Source organism: Manduca sexta, chromosome 28 (genome assembly GCF_014839805.1).
Source record: "Manduca sexta isolate Smith_Timp_Sample1 chromosome 28, JHU_Msex_v1.0, whole genome shotgun sequence".
NCBI classification, from domain to species: Eukaryota; Metazoa; Arthropoda; class Insecta; order Lepidoptera; family Sphingidae; genus Manduca; species Manduca sexta.
The window spans coordinates 2,308,517-2,319,927 of NC_051142.1; the positions used below are offsets into that span (position 1 = coordinate 2,308,517).

Below are 11,411 nucleotides of genomic sequence, written 5' to 3' on the forward strand. Positions count from 1 at the left end.
AGTAGCATATAACATGTAGGAGTATTTTTTTTATCGGTTTAGTCGTGGCTGAGATTCGCGCGTTCAAACGAACTCTTCAGTTTCATATAATATAGATAAATATAGAATTACAATATCCAATATAAGGCCTGTATTATATACTGTCCCACTGCTGGGCACGGTCCTCCTCTACTACTTAGTCAGGGATTAGGCCTTAGATTAACACGCTGACCTATTGCGGATTGGTAGACTTCACACACCTTCGAAATTCCTATAGAAAACTTCTCAGGTATGCAGGTTCCTCACGATGATTTCCTTCACCGTTAAAGAAAACGATAATTCACAAAGAATAGTTATATAATTGTTTAAATGTAATTATTACTATTCTTATAACTTATTTTGTCGTATTACAAGTGCAACTTTATTTGCTTACGTGATAAATACAGTATTTTTTATTTAGGTAAAGTTCTACGTGGGTCACGACCCGTATCATACGACTGCTATATAAACATGAAATGAAAGACAAATACATAGAAATCATCGAGATGTTTTTGAAGACATCGGTATTTTGTGCGTGTATCGCCATGATTGCAGCGCAAGATTTTAATTTGGACGTGTCTAATAAAACTTTGGCACCAAAACCAGAAAAATTCAGTAAGTATTTGATTATATATTGTTATGTTGCCTTGATGTCGGTGGGAAACTAAGATGGATTGTAAATTACAGGCAAATCGCGTTCCTTAGTCTGTCGGTTGATTTCCTGCAGTTATCGCCGCACTAAAACCGTCCGACATAATTTTCGCGACTAGGTACTATCATTAGTACCTAGTCCAGTCCAGACTCCAGGCGCAGTAATAGCACTCTCATGATTCTCAAATAACTGAAACCCTTTCTTATTTATGTTCCTACCAGTGTTTTCTTTTTATATCTATAAAATATTTTTTGGTTACGTTCGCTATGAAGCGATGAATTTCACCATACCACTTTTCGTTTCAGAGAATCTCGAAGGATGTTATATTCCGGAGAAGGACACCGTCATTCCGTTAAACGCAAGAGTTGCATGGAAGGACAAATGTTTAGAGTACCGCTGCTATTCCCAGAGTTACGAAATAGCAGAGTGAGTCGTCTTAGCTCTCCTTTTAATGAATTTCACTGATGGTAGGTGTCTCATATATGAGAGTTAGCCAGGGTAGGTATCACCGCGATGTCTATTTCTACCGCCAAGCAGCAGTGTGTAGTCACTGTTGTGTTCCGGTTTGAAGGACCGGTAACCAATGTAACTACTGGACACCATAAGACTTAACATCTCACGTCTCAGGATGACGAGCGCAGTAGATTACCAAACAATACTTCGTAATTCAAGGTGTTGGTTGGTGTTTCTACTGTTTATGAGCGGTCATATCGCAGGATGATGCGAACGGCAAGCTCGTCTAGTCATTCAAAAAATATATATAATAATACCGAGAAACAAATACATTAGTATAAATTAGATTCTTTTCGGTTTCTTGAAATTTCACTTACCATAAACGCAACTGCAAGCGGTCAACCCGCCTTAGTGTTTCTGACTGGACATCTCGTCACACTAGAACATATGTAGATAGAGCATAGCTCTGACATTTTACTATTAACAATCATATTGATAGTTATTGTACATATTTACTAACGTCTTATAGCTAAATACGATCTCTGCCAAACAAACTGAATAGTGAAGGTCACATTATAGAAAATTTTGACAAAGACGGTGGTGATTACAGTAAAAGAAATATTATAGTAATCCATACTGGTCTTACCTGTACGTTCTCCTGACTTGCAGACGTCGCTCTGAGGTGACACTAACCCGCATTCACTTGTCACGGTGGCTTGGGAGTTAAACCCCTAAATGACATGAGGTTGGAGTCTTAGATCGCCAGTTTGAATCTCGAAATTGTCAGAGCGACCGAAAGCATCTTATGATTAAATACGTATTATTTTCAGGTGTTCAACTCAAGTGCCGGACTTCAAAAACAATCCCAAATGCTTTATGCACCGAGATTATGAAAAACCATATCCTGAATGCTGCCCCAAGATTGCATGTTACATACGGTCAATTTCAGGTGTAAATGCATTTGACAACATTTTTTAAAGTTTTATTTTATATTTTTCATCATACCCAAAAATAATAGCCAAATAGACGAATGACCATATTACATTCCAACAAGTTTTTTAATAAACACGAGAGACGGAGAAGGGTACTACCTAATAATATTACAATTACTTATTGGTTCAAAATACGTGTTAACATAAGTATAATTAGCAATCTATGAGTGCGTCTGCCGAAAAAAAATTGTTCATTCCCCAATAAGAGGCTCATGAATGGAAATTTTTAGCCTGGGCTGCATTAGTTCTAATTATTTACATAACACTTGAATGTATTTTATATTTCAAATAAACGACTTAAAATTATGTTGTGTTTTGTATTTATACATGCGAGATAGTATTTTCTTATTTGTATTTTAATTAAAGTAAAGCAAGTATTTTGCCTAGCTCCAGGTACTACTAGAACCAGGAGGGAGAAAGGGAAAGGAGTAGGGAAGAAAACAGCTCCCGCTCAGTCCCTCCCCGCCCCAGTACCCGGACCCTCCAGCGCGCCGCCACAGGCTGTCGCGGGTCCTTTACCGGCCCCGGCAACTGCGACAGCACCGCCCGAGAAGAGGAAACCCGAGAGGAAGAAGGCGACGACGACGGCGCCCAAGCCGAAGGCCCAAAAGGGCAAGAAAAATGGCCCTCCGGCACAACCCGCTCCGGAGCCCCGCCCGCTGCCGCCGGCACCGGCCTCCATGGACACGCCGTGGGTCGTGGTGGCCAAGAAAAACACCAAGAAGAAGGGGAAGACCGCTGCAACACCAGTGGCAAGCACGCAGCCGCCGCAATCTACACGTCGGGCGGAGCCGAAACTGCGACCACCACGTTCTGCGGCCGTAGTGATATCCTTGACGCCGGCGGCAGTAGCGAAAGGTCTTACCTACAAGGGCATCCTCATGGACGCACAGAGTCGTATAGACTTCACCGGCCTGGACATCACCAGGCTAAGGCCGAAGTTCGCGGCGACGGGCGCCCCGATGTATGAGGTGCCCGGGGCTAATTCGGAGGAGAAGGCTGACTCCCTCGCCGCGAGGCTGAGGGAGTGTTTCGGTGGGTCGGAGGACGTGAAGATATCCCGGCCCACCAAAACCGTCGAGCTGCGACTGTCCGAATTGGACTATACCGCAACACCTGAGACGGTCGCAGCAGCCCTCGCCAAGGCCGGTGAGTGTCCGCCAGTATTAATAAAGGTCGGGCAAATTCGTCCCGATCGTTCGGGAGTAGGATCGGCGTGGGTCCGCATGCCGATTAAGGCGGCCCAAAATGTCAGGGGGGCGGGCCGCATACTCATAGGCTGGACCGCGGCTCGGGTGACTGTACTGGAGTCGCGGCCAATGCGGTGTTTCCGGTGCCTGGAGAGCGGGCATGTCCGGGAGCGCTGCAACTGCGCAGTAGACCGCAGCGATCTCTGTTATCGCTGCGGTCAGACGGGCCACAAAGCCCGGGAGTGCAAAGCCCCAGCGAACTGCGCAGTCTGCGCGGCTGCTGGCAGGCCCGCCAGGCACCGGCTCGGGGGGAAGGCATGCACTGCCCCCTCCCGTCACAACCGGCGCCGCCCCCAGCAAAGGAGTGCCGCTGCGGCTGAGGTTCTGTCCCAGCCGCAGGCGGCGAGCCCACCGCAAACAGTGGCAGTGGCCGAGATGGAAGTGGAGGAAATCGCCCATAAATAATGGACTTCAAGTTCCTCCAGGCGAACATAAACCACTGCGCCCGCGCCCAGGACCTGTTGTCCCAAAGCCTGGCGCAGTGGTCGGTGAACGTGGCCGTGGTCGCCGAACCGTATTTTGTCCCGCCCCGAGACAACTGGGTAGGGGACATCGACGGGTTGGTGGCCATCATCACCCAGGGTGCCGCTGGCTCCCCGCCCTTCGCAAAAGTCGAGAAGGGCCAGGGATGCGTCGCGGCTCTGTTGGGGGACTTGTGGATAGTAGGAGTTTATTTCTCCCCCAACAGACCCCTGGCTGAGTTCGAATCTTTCCTCGTTCGGCTGGGGGCCCTGGTTGAGCAGGGCCAACCTCACCCGGCGATCGTCGCCGGCGACTTCAACGCGAAGTCCGCGGTCTGGGGTTCGCCGGCGACCGACGCTCGCGGTAGGGTCCTGGAGGAATGGGCGATTTCCGTCGGCCTGGCCGTCCTGAACAGGGGGTCGGTGAACACGTGCGTGCGGCACAACGGCGGGTCCATAGTGGATCTGTCGTTTGGGAGTCCCGCCGTCGCACGTCGTGTCCAGGGCTGGAGAGTCCTCGTGGGCGTGGAGACGTTGTCGGACCATCGTTATATTAGGTTCGACGTCTCCGCGTCCCCGAGTATCCGGCCCAACAGTGGTGGACCGAGTGCCCTTAATCAGGACGGCCCGCGGTGGGCGTTAAGGCGCCTCGACAAGGAGGCCCTAGAGCTGGCCGCTCTGGCAGTGTCATGGCTCCCCGAGCCGGAGGGTCCGGTTCGGGTCGAGCAGGAGGCGGAGTGGCTCGGGGTGGCAATGTCGGATATTTGCGACGCCGCCATGCCCCGGGCGCTCCGTCGTCCTCCGCGGCGGGAGGTGTACTGGTGGTCGGCGGAGCTAGCGCAGTTGCGCGCATCTTGCGTGGCTGCGCGCCGCCGATTCGCCAGGCATCGCCGCCGCCGCATTCGTAGTAGTGACCAGGAAGACCAGGAGCGGCAGCTCTACGGCCTCTACAAGGAGGCGAAGAGAGCGCTGCGGGTGGCCATTCACAGGGCCAAGGTCGCGGCACGTAGGGAGTTTCTAGAGACTCTCGACGCGGACCCGTGGGGGCGCCCATACAAACTAGTGATGAACAAACTTCGTTCGGCGGCGCCCCCACTGTCGGAGAGTCTCAGGCCGGATCTTTTGGCTAACGTAGTCGCGACCTTGTTCCCGGCCACCGAGGTAACCACTCCTCCACCGATGGCGCCACCGGAAGTGGCGTCATCGTCGTCATCGGCAGGGGATATTCCAGAGGTTTCGCCCGCGGAAATGCGGGCGGCAGTGTTTCGGCTGCGGGGCAAAAACACCGCCCCGGGTCTCGACGGCATCCCCGGGAAAGCCTGGGTGCTAGCCCTCGAGCACTTGGGGCCGCGGCTCCGCAGCCTATTCTCCGCTTGCATGGTGCAGGGCGTCTTCCCGGCGCGTTGGAAAACCGGGAAGCTCGTCCTGCTTAAGAAGGAAGGGAGACCCGCAGAGTCGCCGTCGGCCTACCGGCCCATCGTGCTGCTCGACGAGGTCGCCAAACTTTTTGAGCGTATTCTACACACGCGCCTCGTCGAGCACCTCGAGAGGGTTGGTCCCAACTTGGCCGACAACCAGTTTGGTTTTCGGGGTGGACGCTCTACCGTCCACGCGATTCTGCGGGTCAAGTCGCAGGCGGAGGAAGCAGTGGCCAGGGGTAAAATAGTGATTGGTGTTTCTCTAGACATTTCTAATGCGTTTAATTCGCTCCCCTGGCCATGTATTAATGAAGCACTGCGGTACCACGCGGTGCCGCCCTATCTAAGGCGTTTGGTGCACGCGTACCTTTCTGACAGGTACGTGATGTATCCGGGCGCCGACGGGTGGCACCGGAGAGCGATGTCGTGCGGTGTCCCACAGGGGTCGGTTCTTGGCCCTCTCTTGTGGAACATCGGGTACGACTGGGTGCTCCGTGGTGCCAATCTCAGGGGCGTCGGCGTGACGTGCTATGCGGACGACACGCTAGTCACGGCCACGTCCAAGACCTTCCAGGACGCCGCGATTCTGGCGGTGGTGGGCGCCGGCCACGTAGTGAGCCGAATTAGGCGTTTGGGTTTGAAGGTGGCCCTCGAAAAAACCGAAGCCATTTGTTTCCACGGGCCTCGGCGGGGGCCACCGGCCGGTGCCCACATCGTGGTTGAGGGGGTGCAGATTCCCATCGGCAAAACGATGAAATATTTAGGTTTAATTTTGGACAGCCGATGGGACTTCCGCGCCCATTTCGAGAAGTTGAGGACGAAGTTGTCCAGGGCGGCGGGCGCTCTTTCTAGCCTGCTGCCCAACCTGGAAGGTCCTGGTATCCCCTGTCGAAGGTTGTACCACGGGGTCGTGCGGTCCATGGCGTTGTACGGCAGCCCGGTCTGGGCTGACGCCCTGGGGAGGCGTTCTGTCGCCCTCGTGACGGGGCCCGCAGCGGGTCATTGCGCAGCGGGCCATACGGGCGTACCGCACGGTCTCGTACGAGGCGGCTTGTCTTTTGGCCGGATTCCTGCCCTGGGATCTGAACGCCAAAGCTCTCTCCGACACATTTCATTGGAGGGAGGAGGCGTTCAGGAACGGGCAGGGTCCGACCCTGAAGGAGGTGGAGGCCAAAAGGGCCTCCTTACGGCGAGCCGCCGTGGAGGAGTGGCGTCTCAGGCTGGAGGCCCCGTCAGCGGGGCTTCGGGCCGTTACGGCAGTGCGTCCTGTCTTTGCACAGTGGCTAGACAGGCGCCACGGCGCGGCAACATTTAGATTGACACAGGTGCTCACTGGGCATGGGTGCTTCGGAGAGTACCTGTGTCAGATAGTAGGAACGGAGATTAGCGCCGTGTGTCACCACTGTGACAACTGCCCGCGGGATACGGCCCAACATACGTTAGAGTCCTGCCCAGCCTGGGACGATGAGCGCAGCGCTCTCGTTTCAGTCGTCGGAGGAGATCTCTCGCTGCCGGCCGTGGTTGCTTCCATGGTCGGCAGCCCGGAGGCCTGGCGTGCGGTGGCCCACTTCTGCGAGGTGGTCCTCTCGCAGAAGGAGAGTGCCGAGAGGGATAGAGAGAGGGAGGATTCCTCCCGCCGTCAGAGGAGACGTAGGAGGCGCCGGGTGGACGACTGACCGGCGTCTCCCGCCCTGTGGAATGGGGGCGTTTGGAGAATTCCACCACGGTATCCCCTGCCTGTCGTAAGAGGCGACTAATAGGGGCCACGAAGGTGGTCGTCGGCGGGCAGCAGGGGGCTGTCCGCCCTAGTGCATTTTTGTTTATTTTTACACATCTTACGGTTGACCCCCGGGATGGACGGCAGTGTGCTGTTGGCCTCACACTGCCGTAGACGCCGAGGGCGTCCTTCGGTGCGCGGGGGCTTCTGAGCCCCCCCCCCCATAGGAGACGGGCCGCAAGACGGCACCGCGCAGGGGCGGCTGCGGTCGCAGACTAGACACTTCAACGTCAGAGGAAGCCCGCAGCCGTCCCTAATGCGCCGAAGAGGGTCACCGCGGAGTTTTAGCTGGTAGGCCGTGCATAGGTTAAGTTGTATATAGGGTTAGGGACTCGGCCCGGCGGTCGCCCGAAGGTCATCATCAAATCCGGGCGGCTCAACGCCGGGCCGTAAGGCACGGTTACCCCAGCATAACCGCTCAGTCGCCCCTCACGAAGGCTGGGCGGTAGTAATAAGGCACTTTCTCCGCGAAACCAAAAAAAAAAAAAAAAAAAAAAAAAGGTACTACTAGAAAAAAAAAATCAGTGATACAACTAAACGCTATTCAGTTGTTATAGAAATAAAAGACTCAATAAAATATAATATATCTTTAGTAACTATTTACTAAACCAAGTTTCTATTTAATCATATTAATGATTTATCTGACCCTAAGAAAAATTTACACACCTTATTTGTTTGACTGCTTTAACCCTGTAGATATATTGCGTCGCAGTACGACTACTTCTCTGAGATTCCGGGTTTGAACCCCGGGTAGAGTAAAGTGATATTGGGTTTTCTACTGAGTATTAGCCCAGAGGCAGGAATTTGCTTGATAAGGCGGTAGGCTCGTACGCTATTACATAATGGTACTGAACAAACATGGCGAGTGCACACCCTAGTTGCAGCTGTGTCTACCCCTTTAGGGATAAAAGTCGTGATGTGTATTATTTATTTGTTCTATTGTGCTTCTATAAACAAGAAACACTAAAATAAAAAAATTGAATGCATTGAATTTACTAAATATTTCAAGAAAAGTCGGTGCGCGGTACGTCAATATCTCTTACAATTTGCTATACAGTTTAATATATTTGTTTTATTTAAATGTTTATAATATCTGGAGATATAAGTAATTAGCATACTATTATTATTACCGATATGTTCGGTATCAGACCGAATAGGCTAAAAGAAGCCGATGTTAAAGTCAATTGAGATAAGGACGCAAGTCATGACATACCGATTAGTATAATTAATACAGAATGTGAGAGAGATGAATTAGTAATATTAACAATGTTTCTAAAGACAGTAGTGTTTTGTGCGTGTGTCGCCATGGCTTCGGTACTAGCAATAAGCTCTTTCAATGAGAAACCAGAGAAATATAGTAAGTTTTTAAAAATAAAATATTTCACCTTCTGGTTGTGTACCTCAGACGTCTTGTAAATCTCAGGACAAGACCATCCGTGATGGAGATAAACTGATCATAGTCGCTCTTTCGAACAAGTCGCGTTCCGTGGTTAGCAACATCGGGTGTCATATTATTTCTATTATTATTTTAATCCATGTTTCAGCTGTTTTGACCGGTCTTTTCTCTTAATCACATAAGACAGACGACGAGCTATGTATCAAACAGGGAAAACTCGCTCCCTTTCCGCCACCTATGTTTGAAAATTCATTGAAAATCTAGATTAGCAATGAATAAACTCATTTGTAAAATTATTAAAAGAAAGCACATTAGACCAAAATATTTTAAGAATATATAGAGCAGACATTGGGAAGCATCTTTATATATGTACTACTTGGGAAGATTGTCATAAAAAGCATTGCGCTCTTGCGATTTTCACTCAGTGTGACGTGAAATAGTAAAACACTAATGTATAAAACTTCATAGTATGTGCATCTCGTGATTTGCACGTTCCTAATGAGTATATTAAAATATTTTTTGTAAATATATTATTTTTGTATTAATGTCTAAGGACGCTGTGACATTTTATCACACGGACATTTCAAATAAGACATCGAATTAGAACCAATTGGTAATAACTTTTGGAACACAAATTTGTCTTGTTGGGCGGTCTATAACTAATCATAGTGTTTAATGTCTGCATTAGACAATTTCTCTAACGCAATATTTTCATTAATTCTATCGACATTAAACGAAGAAGAATTTCCGATTAGTTGATTTTAAATATTTTGTCATAGTCCGTTCGTTAATGGTTTAATGCGGTAAATGCTAAAAGGTAACACATCTAAACACATAATAACAATGACGTTTTACAAATAGACGCGTCATACACTAACAAAATGGCACATAAAAACGGCGCACTATTTACTATAGTATAGTCACGTACCTGTACATATAATTACAAATTGGCTCAAAGAAGGAATAAAAAGATGCAGCATACATTCGTTAGAAAATGATATATATACATCGACAGTTACATAACAACGTTAGTGCCGCACACTCATGGCCGTCGAGTCGGGCAATTACCTTACTTTCGTCTTGCCAGTATTGAGCTCGGACAACGTATCTATGTAATAAAAACATCTTAGTATAATAACATGTTTGTTATGTAGCCATCGGCTTATAGCGACGATAACCCCTTACATCAGGCGTTACATTTTTGCACTCTCAGCCATTAAAAAAACAAGTATATCGACCTCAAGGATTAGAACACTTTTCAGCAAGCATTTGTTATTAGGCAATAAGGTTCACTTTGCATTTGTCATTTCAGAGAATGTAGAAGGATGTTATATTACGGAGATGGACGTGGTCATTCCGTATGGAACATCGGTTCATTCGAAAAAAGACTGTATGGAGCATCGCTGCGGTCGCGACGCCCTGCAAACATTGGCGTAAGTCATATTCCATAGCAACCCCTTCCATAAGCAACGGTTAGAATAGCGAGAAAACTTGCAGAAGTTATCTCCTGCAAATATTGTTTGTAAACAATCACGGCAAGCTATTCTGCAGATTTTTAAGTTTGCAGGACTTGCGGCGACTCGCATGTGGATATAATTATTTATTGCTGCTGTTAAAGGAATAACTAAATAAATTTGCGTAATAAATTTCTGCATTGGCTTCATACAATTGTCAATGGAACCGCAACCCTATTATTAAGAAAATACGCATTGTTTTCAGGTGCGCAGTTGCAATGTATGACCTCAGAGACAGACCGAACTGCTACATATTCGAAGATCACAATAAACCGTATCCTGGTTGCTGCCCCCAGATCAAATGTCCCGCCAAGACAGATTCACCGTAGAAGACTTAGTCAGACTTTGAATAAAGTTTTATTTATTTTTATTTTATTTCACACAAAACATGCTACAATCGAATAGATATAATACAAGTTGCTGTAAATAAAGTTTTTAAATTTAATTATTAATATAATAATAAAAATATCATCAGCCCTGTATTATATACTGTCCCACTGCTGGGCACGGGCCTCTTCTACTACTGTTAGGTATTATTAGGTCTACTACGCTGGCCTAGTGCGGATTGGTAGACTTCACACGCCCTCAGTATTCCTGTAGAAAACTGCTCAGGTATGCAGCTTTCCTCACAATGTTTTCTTTCACCGTTAAAGCAAGCGATAATTCACAGAGAATGAATACAAAATTTAGAAAAATCAAAGATGTGCGCCATTGGATTTTAAACTAGCGGACATTCGTCTCGGCAAGGCAGTCCGTCCCACAACCAACTAGGCTATCATGAATCTTATTGACTTTATAACATTTTGTCGCGATTCCATCAGCCCAAAATCCATTCCGACTTAAAAAGTCTTGAAGTAAATAGTAGTCTAGAGCTAAATAAAGTAACTTCCCACAGTAGTAAAGAACTTACAGAATCTGATTACGAGTTTCAGAGATTACCATGTTCAAGGAAATAATAGAAATTATAATCTATACTTCTATACTATTATATAAAGCTGAAGAGTTTGTTTGTTTGTTTGTTTGTTTGAACGCGCTAATCTCAGGAACTACCGGTCCAAACCGAAAAATTCTTTTTGCGTTAGATAGCCCTTTGTTCGTGGAGTGCTATAGGCTATATATCATCACGCTATACCCAATAGGAGCGGAGCAGTAATGGCTAATCTTAGGAAATACCGGTCCAAACTGAACAATTCTTTTTGCGTTGGATAGCCCTTTGTTCGTGGAGTGCTATAGGCTATATATCATCACGCTATACCCAATAGGAGCGGAGCAGTAATGGCTAATCTCAGGAAATACCGGTCCAAACTGAAAAATTCTTTTTGCGTTGGATAGCCCTTTGTTCGTGGAGTGCTATAGGCTATATATCATCTCGCTATATTCAATAGGAGCGGAGCAGTAATGGCTAATCTCAGGAACTACCGATTCGAACTGAAAATTTTTTTTGGGTTGAATAGTCCTTTGTTTGTGGAGTGCTCAAAGT

The 11,411-nt window shown here is 48.0% G+C and overlaps 2 protein-coding genes across 2 annotated transcripts; both read left to right on the forward strand.

Annotated features, from left to right (window-relative positions):
* The first annotated feature begins 491 nt into the window (after positions 1 to 491).
* Positions 492 to 2,421, forward strand: LOC119190921. The gene is made up of 3 exons (XM_037444304.1): positions 492 to 633; positions 976 to 1,096; positions 1,954 to 2,421. Exons 1-3 carry the CDS (start codon positions 495 to 497, stop codon positions 2,099 to 2,101), a joined length of 408 nt encoding a protein of 135 aa, XP_037300201.1. The 5' UTR covers positions 492 to 494; the 3' UTR covers positions 2,102 to 2,421.
* A 5,834-nt stretch (positions 2,422 to 8,255) lies between these two features.
* Positions 8,256 to 10,357, forward strand: LOC115454486. Its single transcript, XM_037444305.1, has 3 exons — positions 8,256 to 8,378; positions 9,730 to 9,850; positions 10,137 to 10,357. The coding sequence occupies exons 1-3, from the start codon at positions 8,288 to 8,290 to the stop codon at positions 10,258 to 10,260; spliced, it is 336 nt and encodes a 111-aa protein (XP_037300202.1). The 5' UTR covers positions 8,256 to 8,287; the 3' UTR covers positions 10,261 to 10,357.
* Positions 10,358 to 11,411: the final 1,054 nt, after the last annotated feature.